Below are 22035 nucleotides of genomic sequence, written 5' to 3'. Positions count from 1 at the left end.
TATGCATGTGGATGCCAGGAGCCCTGAAAGCCCTGACAATGAACAGCGGGGCCTGAGGCTTCGCCGGATTCTCCAGCAAAACGCAAGCCGGCAAGCGGAGGATACCAAAGCAGCCCGATTATGTTTCCATCTCGGCGGTGTATTATCCAGCTCAACGTGCATGATGGCACACAGGACGATCGACACCAACCTTCAGCTGCTTCGCAAGCAATCTTAAGACACTCCTATCAAAACACAGCTCAAAAAGAAAACACTTCTATTTTTTTTAATTTGCCAGGCTGGCCACAAAGTAAGCAAAACTGGAATAGCCACCAAGCATTTTTCTATGGCTATTTATTCTTTGTCTTTAAAAATGTTGTTCTCTTCATGCCAAGCTTACTTAAATAAGCTGTAACAGCTCACCTAGACTGTTTGCTGTATTTGTTTGGTTGAAATCAATCCAATCTCTTCACTGGGACACTCTTACACTGGCCAAGAGCACCTGATCTTGTTTTGAAAAGCTTAAACATGTTTGTTTGTTTGTTTTCTTTTTAAGTGTCACTTATCAATAGCTGGGGTGGTGGTATTTGTTTGGTTTACTTTGGGGTTTTTTGTTGATCTTTGGGTTTTTTTTTGTTCGTTTGTTTGGGGTTTGTGTTGGGTTTTTTTTAGTTTGGGGGTTTTTCACTTCTTTTGTTAGTTGGTTTTTGTTTGTTTTCCTTCAATTGTTAAAAAAAAAAAGACAACATTTCAGCAGTTTTGCAGCAGTGGCATGTATTCCTGCATTATCTGCTCAGCTTGTGGTATGTTGATCTGCTTCTTGCAACCCTGAATTCTCTTTCATAAACTCAGCTGAAAAATAAGAGGAATTTATTTTATCTGTGTTCCAACAACTCATCTTTCGTTTTTCCCTGCTGAGGCGGCCATGTCCACAAGCTCACCTCTCTCTTAGTGACACACAACTCAAGTCTCCCACACAAATTCTGTTGTCCCTTTGAGCTTTTCCAAACAACACTTCCACCATCACATCCCTGCTGAAACCAAACCCCCCTTAATTCCTACCTACAGCAGGAATTCCTACCACTTCCCAGGCCCTAATAACAGGGGTTTATCCCACTTCCAGCACTTTGGAAGCAAGGAAGCCATTTTGCGATGCTTGTGGGGACAAACCAAGGAAATGACACTGGAATCAAATATGTGCTGTAAATACTGGGGAGCAGCTCCTTCTCCAAGACCTCTTTGTGTGCCACCTCAAGTGCAGCAACCCCAATGTCACCCAATGTCCCACCTCCACGTCTGCAATAATAGTTCTTGCTTGACGTCAAGAGGAATGGTAATGGCGGTGGAGACCAGATGCTAACGGAGCCATAGAACTTCATCTTTGATTCGAAGTGTCTCTCAATTTAAACACAAAGAAACAGCAGGTGGAATTCGATGTCTTTGTCCAATAAGTGTTCTTTGCAACATGACGCCACATTTGAAGAGTAGTAACACAGTATTTTCAAATATTGTCTCTCCCAGAGCTTCCTCTGTGCCGTCTGCAATTTCTGATTTCAACCAGCTGATAAAGGAAATCAATTTTCCCCCCTTTAAATGTCAGGATTAGGTCCCAACATTTTCTCTGAAGGCAGCAGGCCTCCTCCTCCTCCAGCCCCCTCAGAGAAGAGCGGCTACAAGAATCTGGGTCACAAATCCTCTTTTTAGCTCCTCACGGGTTAAAATAGAAATCAGCTACGGTGTTTAAATGGTTTTCTTGAAAATCGCTAATAGTTTAATCTAGGGACTTTTTGCCCCCAAATAACTTTGTACCCAATTATTACTTCACCATCGGATGAAGAAATTTGACATGTCTTCCCTGAAATGGGTGTTTCACCATCAGGGCACAGCGCTCCATGGTGCCAAGTCCCCCAAGCTGCTCGGAGGGCCCGGCCCTCGCCTGCCCACCCATGGGGACACGTCACCTGTAAGCCACAACATGCCATTACCCTACCCCATTGCTTAATTAGTCAGTTTATAAGTGATTAGTCACCTGATCCCAGGGCCCAGCTCCAGCTAATCTGTGCTAAACACAGGCAGGGGAGCCGCCTTTCCACCTCAGGGCTGAAAAACAAAATGGTGCCTCGTGCCTGTCACCATGTAGCCAGTCCGCAATTACAGACATGAAACAGCTTCCCCTCAGGGACAGGCACCACAATGAGTGTTTGAAAGGCACCAGGCTGAGTTGGCAGAGCACCCACAAGTGCCAAACACCAACACCCAGACCCGCGTCCGGCCAGCTGGCATCCTCCATTGCCGCCATCCTCCCTCCATCGCCGCAGCTCCTGGGGACGTGTCCTCCCAGCCTGGAGCTGGGGCGAGAAGGAGCGGGGACCTGTCTTCCTTCAGTGAAATCCCGTCCCACATCCAGACCTATGGATGTGGGCAGACACTTTAGTTTTTGTTCATCTCCCTCACCATTCAAATCTGGTTTAATTGGCAATAAATTTCATCTCCTCCAGTTGAGTCTGGTTTGCTCGTGACAGTGACTTGTAAGCGATTTCCTTGTCTTTGTCTCAACCCATGAGTTTTTTAATCTTATTTTCTGCTCTGTTTCATTGAAGGGGAGTCAGAGAGCGGCTGCGTGGGCACCCAGCAGCTGGCCAAGGTCAGCCCACCACAGCAGGGAAGTGGCAATGACCACTAACAGGCATCATTTAAACCCTGGATGGATGAAGAACCTTTTTATTCTTTTTGTGAACAAGCACAGCCATTCTACACTAACACAACTCTACACGAAACTCACTGAAGTTTGTTATTCCCTTCCTTTCAGGCCAGCAATTCTGACTCAGACAAGAAATAAGCAATTTCTCAGTAAAGGAAGGGTAGGCTTGCAGCAAAGGATCATACTTACTCAAATTGTTATTGATTACATCTAATGGCAAGAATAGGAACCCAGATTGTTGTATTTATTTAAGATTACAACTTGAGTATCAGCAGTCTTGACAGTTTAAAACTGTTCTGTCACTTCTTCTGCTACGAAGTTATGATTCTTCTTTTTCCATTAAGAGGAAAGACACTTTCTTTAATAATTTATTTCCATACACTCCAGCTCCCACAGACGAGACACATTATATCTTCTAAAACCCCTCGACAGCACTCTTTTAAGTGTTTTCATTTATCAAAAAGGCTTTTCAGCCCTATTACCAGCTCTTGCTGGGACACAGAGTACAAAGGCAGCAGGAACAGTTTGGTATCTTGTTCACAGCAACAACCCATATAAATTTTTGGGGCAGAGGGGAAAAAGACAGAGAGCTGCTCTACAGTAAAGCAAAGTCAGAATCTAATTTTGGCTGTTCCAGCTAAAAAGGTAGGAGAGAAAGAGACCAGGCAGTGCCTTGGTTTTATCTCGCTGGTTATCAAAGCAAGAGCTGTACGCTGTCCAGAAGAGCACTGAACAATTACTATCTTCAGACTTCAATAAAATGGAAAAAAAACACTACACAGGCTACAGGAGTCAGGACTTCAACTCAGCGTAGCCGCTCAGCTATGACCAGCTAAAAAGCTGAGTTCCACACACACATCACTGTTATCGAGCTTCATGCCCTAATAACACATCCAAACGCCATCCATCTCTCCTTGGAATAAAATTGTAACTTTGCTCCTGCACGTGTCCTCCGACCCCTCTAAATATTCTGAAACAAAACGTTGTTTATATAGTTTTACCAGATATCAGAACCAGGATTATTAGGAATGTCTTACTTCTGTAGCATTTAGTACGTTACCTCCAAGCAGCAAAGAGACTTTTTTGTGCTTGACACCACACAAAGTCACAGATGTTACACACAAAAATAGCCTGGATAAGTAACTATGTTTGCCCATAGAGACAATCACTTTTCCAAGGGGCCTTGAACAGGCAAAAAACAGGAAAAAGTGGAGGGGAAGGGGACAGGAAAACAATGACAGCCTGAAAAAAATAAAGGGTTCTGGTCACAGATGTCTCAACACATCGGAAGATGCAACGGTCGACAACCAGTCTTCCTTCCCTGCTAACATCTGGCACTGGAAGTTTTTCCTCTTTTCTAAAATAATCAGTAGTTAACTGGGGAAAAGGGCACTTGGGCAGCCACAACTGCAAGAGTTACAAAGCACTACCAAACACTAAATAGGTTCCTCTGTGCAATCCACAGATTTAGCCAAGTTCATGACTCATAAATAGGATTGCCTAGTCCTTAAGCCACAAAAGCTCCTGCAACACACAGGTGTGCAGAGAACGAACATCATTGTACACAGAGTTCATAATTGCTCTTCTCCATCCAAAGCTTTCTGCTTGTTGGCTTCATCTCTTTCTAGATTGAAAAATAAACAATTCAACAGCCTGTCTCATGGAGCTTTCTAAGCTGTATCTATTTCCCGATCACTCAACAGAATAGTCTCAGCCTTTCAACAGACTGAAACATAAATTTTACTGGCAAGAGAGACTCCACTCTTTACGAAGACGCAGAGGTGTACACAATAGCTATTACATTACTTCTTTGGTTTAATTTACCTTAGTCCAAATTTAGAACTGGGTTGGAGGGGACCTTTAAAGATAATCTATTTCAATTTCCCTGCTATGGGCAGGGACACCTTCCATTAGATCAGGTTGCCCTAAGTCCTGTCCAAACAGAACATGAACACTTCCAACGATGGGGCATCCACAGCTTCTCTGGGCAACCCATTTCACTGCCTCACCACCCTTAATGTAAAAAAAAAAATACTCTTCCTTATGTCCAATCTAAATCTACCCTCTATATACTCTCTATTTCTTAAATTCAAAATCAGAATCAAAACGACAAAGTCCCAATACTGATTTCATAGAATCACAGAATGTCAGGGATTGGAACGGACCTCGAAAGATCATGCAGTCCAATCCCCCTGCCGGAGCAGGAACACCCAGATGAGGTTACACAGGAAGGTGTCCAGGCGGGTTTGAATGTCTGCAGAGGAGGAGACTCCACAACCCCGCTGGGCAGCCTGTTCCAGTGCTCTGTTATCCTTACTGAGAAGAAGTTTCTTCTCAAATTTAAGTGGAACCTCTTGTGTTCCAGTTTGAACCCTTGTCCAACCCCTGGCTGTCACCGAGAAGAGCCTGGCTCCATCCTCATGACACTCTCCTTTTACATATTTATAAATACTATAAGGTCACCCCTCAGTCTCCTCTTCTCCAAGCTAAAGAGCCCCAGCTCCCTCAGCCTTTCCTCATAAGGGAGATGCTCCACTCCCTTCATCATCTTTGTTGCCCTGCGCTGGACTCTCTCCAGCAGTTCCCTGTCCTTCTGGAACTGAGGGGCCCAGAACTGGACACAATATTCCAGGTGTGGTCTCACCAGGGCAGAGCAGAGGGGAAGGAGAACCTCTCTCGATCTACTAACCACCCCCCTTCTAATACACCCCAGGATGCCATTGGCCTTCCTGGCCACAAGGGCACAGTGCTGGCTCATGGTCATCCTGCTGTCCACCAGGACCCCCAGGTCCTTTCCCCTACGCTGCTCTCCGATAGGTCATTTCCCAACTTACACTTGAACCTGGGGTTGTTCCTGCCCAGATGCAGGACTCTACACTTGCCCTTGTTAAATTTCATTAGGTTATTCCCTGCCCAACTCTCCAGCCTGTCCAGGCCTCTGATGGCAGCACAGCCTTCTGGCATGTCAGCCACTCCTCCCAGCTTGGTGTCATCAGCAAACATGCTGATAGTACACTCTATGCCCTCGTCCAAATCGTGATTTCAAGAGCATCCCATAGACTGATGTTGACCATCAGCTGTTTTCCAGTGATGCAGGACAAGAAACAATCAGTTTTACTGGCAGCAGTTTCAGGTTGGACAATCCATCCAACTAGATGACCATTTAACAGGCAACTCTGACAGGCCAGGGAGCTTCCCTTCACTGGAGCTCTTCAAGGAAGGGTAACACGTTTATACAGAGGTCTTCTAGGAAAGCATAATACACCCACAAGGCAAGGAAAGCAGCTACCTGACTGTAAAGTCTCTGCTGTCTTTCAAAGCTGAAGGTTTTGTCACACACAGGGGAAGTTTGGGCTTAGTTCCAGCAGCAAAAGGGACTCTCAATTAATGCAGAACACTTGCTGGGCAAGGAATGAAAAGTCATCAACAGCAAAAGACAAGACATGAACTTCACAGGATTTCACAGCAAGAGCTGAACGCACGCATTGCTGAATGGAAGAGGAGACAGGTACAAACTCAAGGTTTGAGAGATTATAGTGCACGCAACTGAAAGTAAAAGCATGTCAAAGATCAGATTAAGATGTCATTTAACCTGTAACTTACCCTTCAGGAAAGATAGTAGGGGTAATTAAAATCAAAGTCTTGTATCCATACATCTATTTACATTTTTTCTGCCACTTGTTTAGGGAACGGCAGGTTTAGAAACAAGTTTCCCTCAGCACGCACAGGATAAATAAGCATGCCAAGCTTTGCTTTCACAAGGTGATACATTATCACAACATTGCAAATTATGCAGCAGAACACTACTGAAGACATCTCATGCGCTATTAAAAAATCTGTCAACTAGATTTTTCTTCTATGCTTCACAGAACCACTCTCTCAGTATTTTCTGAACTGTTTGGTTTTCAGTCAAAACAGTGCATTAGGACATTGAGAAAAACACATAGTGGAATAATACCTTGAGGAAGTCAAGACTAAAATCCCATCAGGAAAGTCCAGAAAAAGGAAATCAACCCACTGGGGAAAAAACATTGAGATATCAGTTATTTCTACATTCCCCAAAACACCTGAAGAACTCTAAAGAATGCCCAGTTCCCTGGGCACTGAAATGTAGCACTTCTTCACAAGAACATGGGTATTTATTAAACCTCACTAACCGTTTAAAGGGGAGGGAACCTAAGTCCAGTACCATCCTGTTTTTAGAGCTCTAGTCTTTAATTTGTATTATAATAGAGCCTGCACTGCACCAGCCCATATTTAAACGTCCCCAGTGGAGAACACCAGTTGCCCCATGGTTGCAACTGCAGTTTGTAGCACAGCAAGGACCTGTGAAAACTCATCTCCCTTGGTTGCTTCTTGACATCCTGGCTCGCAACTCAACTCATGGGCCTCCGTGCTACATCAAGAGGGTCCACGTCAAACCTGTGCCAAGCACAACCCAGTTCCATAGTTCATAAGACAAATAAACTGAACTCCAAAGCAGCCACTTCATGGTTTAAATCCAAGATTGGGTAATTAGCAAACAAAAGTTATACTGTGAGAAGATACATCATGCACAAACATAGAGTCTTTCCATCTCTAAACACAGGAAATGATTCACGGGGGGGACACAAATGGGGAGAGACAATCAGTCGCAGCTTCTAGAGACCTTTCATCCCACACTATGATAGAAAAGCTGGATGTTAAGCAGTCTTCCAGAGGAAGCATTTAGTTCCAGATTCTTGCCTGCAGGTCTAAAGAAGTTTGCAAGCCTGAACAGCATTTCTCCTCAGAGACTCATCAATACTGCCTTTCATCCACTCGATCATTAAGTGGCCACTGTGCATAATCGGCAGCTATTTCCTAAACCCACAGTATTTCAGTTGGATCAAAATGAAGGTAATTGCATAATCAGGAGACACTCATTCAAGTTAATGCCCACACAGTACAGCCTCAAGCCAACAGCCCTGGGCTGGTAACGTCACCAACACCGCTGGGGTGTCCTCACTTCTTCCCAAGTAAGGACAAACCTTCATTCCTGAGCATTCCTTGCTTGATCTCAACACAACCTCCATCACACAAGCAGTCAAAACAATCTCCAGGACCCAAGAAGTGGCATTATCTGTTGCCCAAAATACTGGCAAGCATCTGACCACAAAAGGATGCCACTGGGAAAAAGGCAGCAGCCAGGCAGCAAGTTTTTTAGTGCTTTATGAACTTCAGCTTCTGCCAGAGAGTCAAGTGCAACTATGCTTGTCACAGGCTAATTCCCTCCATTACAACTCATGAAACAATCACTTTGAAGCGCCAAGTCAGACACTTGGTTTGCTCATGAACAGTTTTGTTTCAAAGCATCTTGTCACAAATGAAGCTTTATTAACAGAAAAAATGCCAAATTAAGCCGCTATTAAGCCACTACACAAAGGGCTTCAGTGATACTACTAAGCACACATCTGACTTACACAGAAAAAAAAAATGCTCGTGGTGGCAGCTCATGCAGAAAACAAAAATGAGAACAAAGAATATGAACCTTTCTGTACCATCAACCAAACATCTCTAGTTACACGCTCATCACCAGCATCAAGCACACCAACAGAATCAGTGTTGACAAGCTCATTCCTGTAAGTGTTCTTTTTAAAAAGATCCAAGATGATTTGTTAAATGCTGTCTGCACACCAACTCAAGGGGGCTACACAATGCTTATGGTTGTTCATCAGAAGACTGAAAAATACAGAGCTCACACAGAGCCTCACAAGACGGCCAAATTCTTCACACCTACGGTTAAAATGCTCCAGCTCTCCACTAAGAAACTGAGATGTCCCATAATTTCAATTAGAGGAGAAGGATTCAAGACACTTCCGTGGAGAGTTGATCAGTCATTTGTAGATGACATCTCTTCTTCCTGCAAATACTGCTTTATCACAGGGAGAGGAATAGCAATAGGTCTTAAGCAGTGACAACGAAGTGGTGTATATGTGTGGATAGAAACATATATTATACCGGGAGATTAAAAAAAAACATCCCCTCATTAATTCCGTGCTCTAGATGCACTCCATTTCTTCTTGTCCTAGGGGAAAGGAGTAGAAGTGACTGAACCTGCAGCCACAGTTTGTCTTTCTGTAAAATGGGAGCCATTCTTTGGAGCCAAGTCACACACAGAGCACTTCCATGATGAAAGCTGCTATGTGGCCTTAACCACAAAGCTACCAGACATTTTGTCTCCGGTCCTTTGAAACATCTCAGCGTCCAGGCTGTCTCACAGCCCAGCAGCAAGAAGTCAATCAACGTCCTCAAAGGTCAGCATAGATGCCAGGGAACACGGCAGCACTCGGCACCGTATGATATCAAGGTAGCCATAATTTTGAAATTTAAAACATGCACTTGAAGAAGATAATGCATTTCTACATGTAGCCTGGAGAGGTTTCTCTACTCTAAAGAGTGGCCTCTTTACAGTATTAACTCAAACCTCTCTGTACCCACCTTTGCATGCTCTGAAGACAAAAAAGCCTTTTTAGATACAATTCCTATTCTTCTCCCTGCCATGTCTCTGCTTATCTTCAAGACCACACGGTCTCTGGGTAGCCTATGAACCTTAAAAATGTTTTTCAGAAGCTGAAAACACACAGGCTGTTAAGCAGAAGATGCTATTTACAGGGTCACGGGAATACTCTATCAACTGTAGCAACTTCTGTATTTTCAAGAACACATAGAAAAAAAAAAATGGGTTTTTTAGGTATTTGATATGAAAGACTTTGGGAGAGCTCCTGCACACTCTGAAATATCAGCCTCTGTTAGGTATTAACCGGTGTAATTACACAGACTTCTTGTCCTCCAACATTTGTTCAGGCAGTTGTGCTTCATGCAGCACTGCACAACTCCTTCCACACCTACAGCCTCGCAAGCCCAGCTACACAGCGCTTGGTGTCCTGCCAGAGCCAAAACAAGGGCTCTTAAAAGACATTAAAAGTCCTAGCCCTGGGTATGCCACAGAATAAGCCAGCCTTGGACTCACATAGAGAATGCTTGGCAGTTGTATGAATTGTTAACACTCACCCAAAAGTGTCTGGATCAAGAAAGAAACTGTCCCTAAAAAATAGATGATTTGTAAGTATGTTCCCAGCTGCGCCCTGTTGCATGAACCCCAGAATTTAGCAGGGATGCAGGGGCTGTCTTCCCACACCATCACTCAGCCTTCACTGCACATCAATCCCTCCCCTTCCAAGATGTTTACAGAGAGATACTGCAGCTGCTTACAAAAGACAAGGAATTTCAGCGTCTGCAAACCAGCCATTTGGGCAAGCAGGTTCTGGGAGGCAGCAGGGGTAAGACATCAGTGCACACAGCTGAGCCCAATATGCCTCAGTGGTAAAACCTTTCAGGAAAAATAGAGATCAAAAGCTGCATAAACGAAGCAATTTCACACTTTTTGGGAAGGGGGAAGAAATATTGTTTCGCTAGGTTTGGGATAAATCGTTTGCCCTAAAGACTGTCATGCAAGGGACATACCAGCGCCACATAGCACGCGTGGGAAAGGGAGCACAGAGACGCCCTTTCCTCTCCAAGCCTGTACCTGCCTGTTGCACATGAAACATTTGTTTTTCCTTACCATAGTTATCAGCCTTAACTGCTGCATTGAAACTAGACCTCAAAAATCATTGAGCCGAACATTCCTAATCTCCACAGAGATCTCAAACTTCAAATAAAGCACAGCTGAAGAGCTGTCATCTTACGACATGTCAGGGTAGAACAAATTTGCCCATATTCACTGATACATGCGGACTGTCCCCTGGATTAACACAAACACAGAGGACCTACAGCTGTGCATGCCACAGTAACTGCCTCAGCATTTCTATTTGTTTCAACAAATATTTTTTCCCCACTCAATTTATATTATTTGTGTGAACAGCACAAGGCCATCCCTCGCAAGCAGATCACTCCTACTTAACGAATGGCTCCTCATCCTTGATGTGACCAGCCCCAAGATCCATCTTCCATAAAGAAAGCAAGATTAAAACGCTGCTTCTCACCGGTCACTTCCTAACAGGAGATAAGAGGCTGCAAAAACAAATGTTTCCCAAGCCCGTATGTTCATGACTTTTCTGCTTTGACCAAGAGCTTTGCATGGCAAAAGCAAAGGTGCAACACCCTCTTGCCCAAGGGTCCCAGCAGTAGCAACGGAGTGAAGGGCTCACCTCCTTTATAGTATTAAAGCAGAGGTTACTGCCAAAAGCAAAAGGCTGATTTTATTGAGTGTTCAAGCTAGATTATTATAAATAAGGCACATACACTTAAAATACAAAAAAATCTCAACAATTTTCTAGAATTTCACTCCTCCTTTGGGAGCCTTGTTTTTGATCACCAACAGGACTATGTTTGCAGTCCTCATACCTGCGCATCCTTCACATGTGGGGAAATGCCTGAGACCAACTGGGAATCTGCACCCATAAAAAATTAGTACAAATTAGTATATTAGTAAAATTAGTATAAAGGAAGTCACAAGCAACCTGTACTCATCCAGCTGCTCATTACCCATCTTGCCAGGTAGATACATACACAGCAAGCCCCTGCCCTGCTGAAACACATGCTGGCAGAAGAGGTAAGACAAATAAAGAACATGAAATAATGAAAAGAACCAGCATCAAGCAAGCGATGAACTACAAACACTGCCAATTTCAACATTTTCAGAGGTGTTTTCTTGTTGTTCTTTTTCCTTCAAGACAGCAGAGAACAATGCAATTAAAAGGAATGGGAAAATCAAGACTCATAAAGAGAAGCAGCATTAAGGAGAATCTGCTCTGCATGAGAAGACAACATATTTTGAAACTCATCCACAACAGGCCCTCCCAAAATTTATCTGCACTGATTTGCTTTGCACGACAAGAAATATTGAAATTAACGGCACATTACAGCATCTTATTTCTCAATTGCCAGAAATGAGTTACAAACCATTCACATCAAATATTCCCTTCCCACAGGGAGCTACAGAAACGATGCCGCATTCAAAGAGAAACAGCACAGCGTTTGCATGCAGCACACAAAACTACTCCTCCGAGGGGACATGGATGTTTTATTTTTGCTTTTATAAACTTTGAATGCTTTGAAAAAGATCTCGCATAAGAGAATAACAAATTTTAAGTGCCACATACTCAGCGATGTATCGGAGGAAACACCAGGGCTGTGACAATGGACCAAAACTTAAGCGTGGGATGGGCAGACTTTTTCCCACCTTTATGATTCTTTAATCTGATCTTGAAATCTCAAAGCATCGAAGCCCAATTCTAGAGAACAACAGCCAAGTACAGTTCCCATTGTGGACTTTCCACAAACAACCCTGTCACCACATACACCACATACTACTCAACAAATGTGACCCTTTGCTTTGCATGGAAGACATGGATTTCCCCTGTCAGGAGACTGAAGTTGAAGATGTAAATTAAAGTGCTGTATAAATGGGATGTTTATTACCCATTCTTATATTCAAGTCAATGACATTGTTTCTCTAAATCACTTAGATTTACACTGAATTCTTTTGGAGCTTGTTCTGTTGAATAACAACCAAAAAAACTATTTTTGGTAGAGGATGGAGATAAATCTGTGGTTTCTGGAGAAAATATTAAAGGCAGCTCAAGAAACCTCAGGCAGCAAGAGATAATCTTGCTATCAAAAAATGTGATGTGCTAGTCACGCTGGCATATATTGCCCTCATTAAGTTTCACAGTTAATGCAGTACAGAGACAAGTGGAAACAATCACATTACTCAGGATTATAATTCCAGTTTCTGCAACCTTGTCGAGATCAAGGAGAGCTCAAAATTAACAACAGGTACACCTGAGCTAGTTCTGTGTTAGTGTGAACAAAGAGAAAAATCAGTCCACACACGCTCTATCTTCATCACCTCGGCTGCATCCACTGGCAAGACTTCAGAGTCATTTTAATGCCCTGTTGATTAACCCTACCATCTTTACAACTAGGTTTCAGGCAGAGCAATACGCATCATAAAAAGAACCTGCAAATTATTTGGTTAAAAAAGAAAAAAAAGAAAAGGTGGATGCTGCAGCAAAGCCCTCAGCGCTGCAGGGCATGTGGGGCCCTGATCACAGGCTGCGATGAGAAACAGGCGCAGATAGAGCACCCGGGTGTGCGTGGGCAGACCCCCACGCAACAGCTCCAGGATTCTGCCAGCAGCCTGCCCACACAGACCTCGCTACGGGAAACAGCACTCAGAATGCTAATTTCTCACTTTACTACTAACGATATGATGAGTTGAAAGGTTCTGGTTAGCTGTCAAAAAATAGCTACTTCTTCTTTGAAATTGTCACAATCCTTTGTGCAGAATTCACAAAGAATCCTAGTGCATCCCATCAGCCGCACAGCATTAGCTGCATCAAACCGAGCTACAGGTAAAAATCATTTGTTCCTCACGCTAAACAAATGAATTTTAATTTCTTTTAAACCGTAACCACCACCACATTGCTAAAGATCTGCTGCGATTCCTTCCAAACTCCCCCAGCACCCCCCAAGTAATTGCCAGTTCACAAAACAGGTTCCACTACTATGGAGGATTAAGGAAAAATATTCACACCTGTGCCCATCTCCATAAGTTCATGTCAACATGTTTTTGATGAGCAGCATTCCCATGCAAGTAACAATGTGCAAAAGAAAAAAAGAAATAAAGCCACACAGCAAAGGGCCGTTTAAGAGCAAGTAAAATCAAATGCATTGCTTATAGAAAGAAGCGGAGAATAAACATACTCAGTGTCCCTCCGTGCTGAAACCCAAAACCGCACTTCATCTGGAACAAACATCTCCTGCGTGTTCCCTGCACAGCCCACTACAATGATTCCAAGATTTGTGACCATTTCCTGCTTTTTCTGGGGGGTTGTTGTTTTAAAGTGTAGTCATTATTAAAAATACGAAGGGGCTGAGAGCCCGAGGAACACCACGGCCAGGACTGCAGCATCGTCTTGATGGATACACACACACACACTCGCCTCCTCTCTGCAATCTGCCTGCGTTTGACAAGCCATGCTTTTAATTAAATGTCTCCTAAGGTCTGTTGAGAGCAAAGTGCATATGAACCCTTGCCAAAAAATAACTTGTAGGGCAAACAGCTCTTCTGCCACCTACAAAAAATACACTAGAAGCCATTCAGCTCTGCCAGGCTCCCTCCTAAAGCAAACCCCATCTTCCTCCACCACTACTTAGAGGCTTTTTCTCCCGCAGCCCTCCCTCCTCATCAGCCCTGCACTGATTAAAACACCCACAGAAATCCCGTGTCCCTGGCTGGCAGAAGCGCAGCACACATGGCCACTGCCTTTAAATTACGGTGGTCTCCCCATCATCTCCCTCAACATCTCCCGACAAGTGCATCCTCCCCAGCCAGCCCTGGGAAGATGACAAGCTGCCCTTGTCCAGGGGAGCACTGCAGTATTCTGCAGTACGGCTGTGTGCTGCAGCCAGGGCACCCACAGCCCGGGTTCTGGGAAGGCACAACCGGCAGAACACACCAACGCTTTCAAGCTATTTATTTCCACGAGCTCAGGGCAGGAGGCTGCCGCTCGTCCACAGAAAAACCTGCAGAAGTGCCCTTGGCTGCCAAGGATAGATTGGGAGTGTCCCTCTCCAAGGCACCCTTTGGCAGAAGGGGTCGGCGCTGATTTCTGATGGCTGGTAGAAAAGAGCCAGCAACTTGAGACCTTTGCATTTATGCACAGAAAGCAGCAAATACCACCTCCACGAACATGCACACCACGAAAATAATACCACATAGCCGACTGAGCAGCGATTTTAATCCAGGCACGCATCAACTTTTGAGCATCTCCAGGCTGAGATGATTTTTGAACCCGTGGTGCCCACCAGCACGGCACAGAAACCCCAACATTGCCCTTTGCAGCCCCACCCCACGGCTCACATGCACCCTGCCCGTCTCCTCCACACCACGCTCCCGTCTCGCTGCATTTATCCTGACAGCACAAAATAGTCAAAAAAAGAGAAGTGGAGGAGGGGAAAAACAATATTTAAGAAAGAAAAAAAAAGACAGGTTTGGAAAATGCTGACCCTGGTGCAAGATAACAGATTGCATGTTTGAGCAGGAGAGCCGGAGAAAAGAGGGAGGCAGAGGTGGTGTCCTGGAAGCAACTCGCAAGCCCCAAAACACGGGGGTGAAGCATTTACAAGCAGCCCCTTTCCAGGGGGCTTCCCCGGCGGGGACACGCACCCAGCCCCGGGCAGGGTCCCCGAAATAGCAGCGGGACGCGGGGCCGGGCCAGGAGGTCGCGCCGCCGCCACCGCCCCCCGGTGCTGCCGCATCTCACCGTGCAAAGTTTCTCCAGGCCAGGTGGGGAACAGGTTTCCTCTCACCCGGGTTCCTCCAAAAACCCTTCGGTCTCTTACCTTCATGTCGCTGATGATGGTCTGGAAGAGCCCTCCGAGCGCACTACATTCCTTCTCTATCACAGCCTCCATTTTCCTCGGCCGAGCACACTGGAGGAGGCAGAAACTGCTGCAATTTCACTACTGAGCTAAAGAAAAATGAGACACCCCAGCTTCCCACTTCGCGGAATTAAAAAAAAAAAGGAGGTGGGGAGCAAAGGCGATGTGGGCAACGAGAAAAAAAGAAAAACACAACACACCTGAACCCCTATCTGTCTACACCTCTAAAAACGTAAAACCGGGGAAAAAATAAAATCCAGCGCTACTGCCGCCTTTCTCTCACACGCTCCTGCCCGCCCCGCTGAGCAGCACCCGAGGGTTCGGAGCCGAGCGGGCACGACCCTCCCACGCACAGGCGGCCCCCAAATCCATCTCTGCGCACAACGGCCCCGGCGGTGGCGGCGGCCCCGACCGGCCGGCACGGCGGCGCGCTCAGGGCGGCGGGAGCCCGCAGCCCGTCAGCTCCGCGGCGCTGGGCAGATGCGCACGCACGCCCTCCAAAATAAGCAAAAAACCCAATGAATTATATGTATCTATAGATCTATAAAAATAAATGAGATTGCGCGTCAAGCCGCTCCTCGGGGCGCAGCCTACGGGGCTCCCTGCCAGCCCCGACAGACCGGGCTGCAGCTACAACACCCGCTCCGCTGCCCGCCCGCTCCAGCACACGCCCGCCCGGCGCTGCCCGCCCCGGCCCGACCCCGCGCTGCGCCCGCCCGCGCGGAACGCCCCGCCCCGCCCCGCCCGCCGGTCGCGTCACCAGCGCAGCCGCCGACTGGGCTCGGCGGCCGGCGGGCAGCGGATTGAGGGTTCGCGCCCCGCTGGCGGCGGGAGCGATGCTGCCCCCCTCCTCTCCCCACAGGGCGCAGGTGGCGAGGCCGTGGTCCGGCGGGAGCCGCGTCCCACCCCTCGGGGCGGCCCCTCCTGAATGTTTAGCGCCGGGCGAAGAGACTATTTTTCTCATGACTTTCACAGAAATTGCCAAAATTCACTTGGTTCTGGTGAAAAACACTTGCCTCAGCCCAGTGCTTTGGAACAGCTGAGCTGAAGGCACTCTGTGAGCCCGCAGGCACCAGAACATACAAACCTGGTGCAGAGGTGGTGGTGGATGCCCCATTCCTGGAGACATCCCAGGTCAGGCTGGACGGGGCTCTGAGCAACCTGATCTGGGTGAAGATGTCCCTGCTCATTGCAGGGGGGTTGGATTGGATGAGCTTTGAAGGTCCCTTCCAACCCAAACTAATCTGTGATTCTACAGTCAGCAGCAGCTTTAATCACAGAGTATGTGGGGCCGGGTATCCCTCCTGTCCCACAAACACAAGCCTATATTTAAGGGTCTTAACGTAAGTGATATAAGCCATGGGTTTTTTTGAAGTCATTCAGCTTTCACATTATGCCAAATTTTGCAAAACATTCCAATCAAAATTATGTATTGATACACGCACAGAGGCCATGACACAGGTCCTGCAAACACAGATGCCTGTGCTTCTGCTAGGGACATCAGCAACGTAGCTGAAAGTACTGAGGTCCCTGGGACTCTCCATTTCACTGATATAAAGCGTGTCCTCAACTGCTTTGGGGAGCTCAGGCCTAAAGATTCTGTAATCACAAACCCCGGGGGAAACACAAGCCTGGAGAAACAGGTTGTGTCACCACACGATTTTATAAAAAAACAGATGCAGAACCAGGAAAAACTGAGTATGGGAGAATAAGCCTTAGCCCTTAAAGTGAGGAGGTTGGGGGTTTTTCTGTCTTCATATGCACACACAAGTACATGCACAACCATGGCTGAGATGGAAGTTTAGAAATTTAAGTTATTAAAATTAAAAAGTTGTGAAATGTATTTATGCAACAAACTCTGCCTGGGAAGAGCCACTGTGGTCACTATGATATTTTGCCTTTTTTCCACCAGTATCTATGTACACGCATGTGACAGGTTACGTTCCGCATGTTAATTTAGCACTGAAGGGAACGGCTGGACAGGTGCCCTGCTTCCCGTGGGACTGTGGTGGCACAGGCTGCCGCAGCAATTTCCCCAAAAAGCATAAATTGAGTGCTTTTCCTCACTTTACTGCAGGAGGAAACACCACCCAGGTCTGACCGAGCTGTGGGAAACTGCAGCGGGTCTGTGGAATCCTTGACAGAAAATATGAGAGTAGAGATCGGCCTTGAGATATTAAGATTTACCCTTGAGAAGGATGGGAGTAAAGGAGGATCCGGAGAGAGAAGAGATGTACCCATGAGAGAGAAGGGGATAGAAGAATAACATGGATGATAGAAAAATTAACCAATGAGATGTTAGTGCTGTAACTTGTAACCAATAGTGAAAAGACACATGAACTGGTAGAATTGTATAAAAATGCACTTGTAGCAATAAATGGCACCTATTACTTTCATCTTGAAAGAACCTGATCCATGTCGTTTGTCCGTCTCAAGCGCGACACCGAGCCATTCATTTTTTCTGTATGACCCTTTCTCCCAAAGAAGAGCCCAGCAAATGCCCCGGTGGTTTGAGATAATGACACCTGTCCATCACACTCGGATCTTCAGGTGCTGTCACACAACTGGCGTGACAGTGGTCCCCTGGGACGGTGTCACATCCAGCAGTTCGGCAGGGAAAGCTGGTGACCTACTTTGCTTTCTTCAGCTGCTCCGTTTCTGGGATGGCCCTTGTTTTAGCACAAGTAGGGTTTTGTCTGCCCCGCTTCTGGGAACGAGAACTTCCAATGCAAAAGTGAAGGTAGCAGAGTGCACAATGCACGTGGGACAGGAGGGAAAAAAACCTTCTATAAGGAAAAGACTGTTGTTTAAGGACTGCATTGATGCTTTAGTTAATAAATCGGGGCTCTCTGCTCTGTGCAAAGCAACAGGTCTTCACACAGTGATGGAACAGCATGCGGGTATACAATAGATCAAGGAACTAAGCATTTCAAACCTCCACAAATTATAAGTGAATCAGCCACACAATGTTAGAGAATGTTTTTTACCTTGCAGATTTGAAAGGAGAAGCCATACTCGGCACTGGTTATGATGAGTAACTTGCTGAACCACTGTGACTCGAGTGTGCCCAGTCACAACCTAGAGATACCTTATCAAAACTGTCCAGGTGGAACATTTTTGTGTCAGAAGGTGCTGGTTCGTGAAAAATGGAAGGATGGTGATTTCAACAAACTATATATTCGTAGGACAAAAAATCAAAATGTAACATTGCAAACAGAAAACTATTTATTCCTGTCAGTATTTTTAATTTCAAAACCTATTTTGTTAAATTTTCATTGCATGTATCATTTAGAATAATGAAGTTTTTGATTTTATATTCTAAATTTTTGTTTGTAGCAGAACACAGCAAAAAATAAAGCAAGGGCATATAAATTAAAGCCATCAAAATAAGGTCATGATGACTGACTTTTTTTTCTTTTGCATTGAAGGAAATTTCAGACTTCTAATTTTATTCTGTCTTTTAGTGACTTTTAATGATAGATTTTTCTGTGGGATGGTAATTCAGCTTCAAGCAGCTGTAGAGTGAGAGTTAACTTTTTGTTTTTAAAGACCTGAGTCCAAACGGTTGTTTAAAGTGTGAGTAAAAAGTAGTTTGGTGATGCTGCGGTAACGTCAGGTTACCATCTGTCACATTATTTCTGGGATCTGCTTGATTGATTCCTAGCAAATCACTTCCTGCAAGCATTATTTGCAAAACTTTCATATGGGCAAAGGCTATTTCTGTGTCTGTGAGCCATCATTACCGGGGAACATTTCATTACCAAGTGATGACATTCTGTAAAATATCCCGGCACATGGGCAAATGCCAGCGCCACTTCTTGACGGTAGGTTGGCTGCGTGCATCTTACTCGGCAACCCCCAACAGATGTCCACCTTAAAATCTGTCAACGGTGCAATCGTGACCCTTGTTCTGACATCCTTCAACACGTTGGGTGCTCTGCTGATGGGAAGGCTCTTCCACTGAGACTTCAAGAAGGCTGCTGGTTAAGATATCACAGGATCACATAATTGACTGGTTTGGAAAAGACCTCAGAGATCATCAAGTCCAACCCTTGGTCCAACTCGAGTCCATTTACTAGATCACGGCACTAAGTGCCATGTCCAATCTCAGTTTTAAAACCTGCAGGGACGATGAGTCCACCACCTCCTTGGGCAGCCATTCCAATGCCTGACCACTCTCTCTGGAAAGAATTTCTTTCTAATATCCAGCCTAAATTTCCCCTGGCAGAGTTGAAGCCCATGCTCCCTTGTCCTATTGCTGACTGCCTGGGAGAAGAGACCAATCCCCACCTGGCTAGAACTTCGCTTCAGGTAGTTCTAGAGAGTGCTGAGCTCACCTCTAAGCCTCCTCTTCTCCAGACTAAACAACCCCAGCTCCCTCAGCCTCTCCCCATAGGTCTTATGTTCAAGTCCCTTCACCAGTCTTGTTGCTCTTCTCTGGACCCGCTCCAGCACTTCAATGTCTTTCCTGAACTGAGGGGCCCAGAACTGAACACAATACTCCAGATGTGGCCTCACCAATGCAGAGTACAGGGGAAGGATGACTTCCCTTGTCCTGCTGACCCCGCTATTTTTGATACAGGAGATAAGAGGGTGGATATCTCCAGAGATAAGAGGGTGGGTTGAGCAATGACTTGGTCAGTTTGCCCAGCCAGGGTTGCTCCAGCTGCTCCTCCCGGACTGGATACAGAGGCACAAAGTTCAGCAGAGTGAACCAGGGCACAAACCCGTGAAGGTCAAGATTCCACGTCCTGCTCCTCGTCTGCCGGCGGACTTGCCGTACGACCAGACTGTGTCCACTCACATTTCTGTGCGTTGCTTTCTCCTTCTGTACAATGAAAATCCCATTTTAAAAAGCATTCTGAGTGGTTTTGCACTGAGCACAAGTGTGAAATGTCACTGCGATCAGAACAAATACATACTCTGTCAATGTGCTGTAAAAACATTCAGCTGGTGCTTATTTAGGCCCTGATCTTACACAGATTTAAGCCTACTTATGAATGCGAGTAGCCCCTGGAAGACCAGATTACACATGCACTTCAGTGTTATCAGATTGAAGTCATAGAACAACAATCACAAAAGGTACTTAATCACCTTTAAATTACAGTGTTCCTAATTTAGCTAATGTTATTCCCCAAAGGAAAAATTACCTCATCTAGCATACAATAAAGAAAGAATCAAGGGCTGTTCCTTCGAGTGGCTGACAGTTCAAAAGAGATACGATTTTTTAAAAAATAGGTTGCTAAAGGCGGAACTGTTTAATTGAATTATCTCTTTAAGAAATTGATGCAAATTAATATTATAATGCTTCATTATATTGCCACAGAATCTTTCATCCCTAAGCCTTCTTAAAATATTTTAATAAACTTGAAAAGCAAATGTGGGCTCTCTATTTTTTTTAAATGAACCAGTATTCTGTCCCTGTTGGAGGCTTTCTAATAGTGCTTCATAGTTTGAAGGATGGTGGTGTCTTCTTCTTTATGGACTGAGGGAAAAGAGCCCAAGAGCTTCCAAGAGACAACATGATTTCCTTCAGTCTCAAGGTGCTCACCAGGGACAATCCTGATCTGTCTATAAAAGCAGATGAGCTCATTTTACAATGGATGGAGAGGCAGGATGGCAGCAATACAGCCAGGAAACCCAACAGAATCCATGTGATCCAGCCATCCCAACCGCGCTACAAATATTAAATAATTAACCCTCTTTATGACTAGCAAAAAATCTAAATCTAAAGAGGCTTAATTATTCACTGGTCGTTCCTGGAACTGGGGACCTGGTCAGGAAGAATTCACTTTTACTCAGGAGCAGCTGTTTACAATCTCTGGTTGCAGAACACGAGAAATAACAATGTTGTGGTTCTCCAGCTATATTTGGGTTATTTTTATGTCCTGAATTGCTTTTAAACTACCACGTAGCATTGCTGTAGTGGGGATACCTCTGCAATTGTTTCTGCTTGCTGCTTGCTGGCAAAGTAACAGCTGCTATTGCTTTATCAGGATTGATTTCCATAGAAGAGCTCCATCTAAAGCCTACCTACAGGCAACAACTCTGCAGCAAAATATCAATGCGGTCTCATTTTCGGCTGCAAGCTTTTCTCAGAAGGAAAACAAAAATGCATTTTCAGCAAAGTCCAACATGAGATATCATTCATTCAGAGCAGAGAGAGGGCAAGATGCTGATTTTTAAGGGACTAAAATAATCTTCCCCTACACTGACAAGTAGGAAAAATAGTCCTTCCCACATGTTTCTCTGTGCACAAGGCACAAAAGCCGAGAATCAAGGCTTGCATGTTATCAAGGGCGTTACAGACAGGTTGCATTTTGCAGTAGTGGGAATGCGAAATGTTCTTTCCACATTTGCCACTTCAGGCTGGTAGATGCAGAGAAGGCACTCAGGTCTATCACTTCCATCCAAGCAATGCTCCTGCCATCGCTCTTAAAGCTCTTGCATGATGAGCCTCGATAAATGGGCAGTGGAGCTCTCATGGCCGAGGATATATGGGCACTTTCATCCTGTGCAAGTCCACAGCCTCATGGTGTGACCTCCTCCCTACGCCGTCCCATGTCACCAGCACCAGAGCTCAGGCTGCTGTATGATGGTCATGCAGGGACCTAATTTGGCGGAAAATTAAGCCTACAACAAAAGACTATTTTAGCCCAGAAGAAGACTACCTTTTCGTGTTTCAAAGTATAACCATTCCCATGCTCATTCACTGAGAGATACCTTCTTGTTTTGCATCTCCAGCCAACACAGCTTTAAATATCCAGAACTGTGGATCTGAACCCTCTTTCAAACTGGCTTCATTGCCTTACATCAGGTTCTGGTGTGGACACATTCACTCCACAAAAACTGGCCTCCCTTTCGCATTTTAAAGCTGTTTAGCTGATGCATCTTGAAGTCACACCCTAAATTAATTCGGATGAGATTTCCTGAGTGTACCTGTG

The 22035-nt window shown here is 45.3% G+C and overlaps 1 protein-coding gene across 11 annotated transcripts in view; it reads right to left on the bottom strand.

Moving 5' to 3' along the window:
- Positions 1–15718, bottom strand: part of MTSS1 (MTSS I-BAR domain containing 1) — a gene marked incomplete at its 3' end in the record, with an annotated part of 128584 nt that extends 112866 nt beyond the window's left edge. For all 11 annotated transcript variants that reach the window (XM_080340161.1, XM_080340158.1, XM_080340165.1 and 8 more), the window contains exon 1: positions 15053–15718. In XM_080340161.1, the coding sequence (XP_080196287.1) occupies positions 15053–15124 (72 nt within the window). In that variant the 5' untranslated portion in view covers positions 15125–15718. The remainder of the gene's footprint in view (positions 1–15052) is intronic.
- Between the last annotated feature and the right edge of the window lie 6317 nt (positions 15719–22035).

This window comes from Nesoenas mayeri (genome assembly GCF_963082525.1).
Source record: "Nesoenas mayeri genome assembly, chromosome: 2".
NCBI lineage: Eukaryota > Metazoa > Chordata > Aves > Columbiformes > Columbidae > Nesoenas > Nesoenas mayeri.
This window is presented reverse-complemented; position numbering and strand designations above follow the sequence as displayed.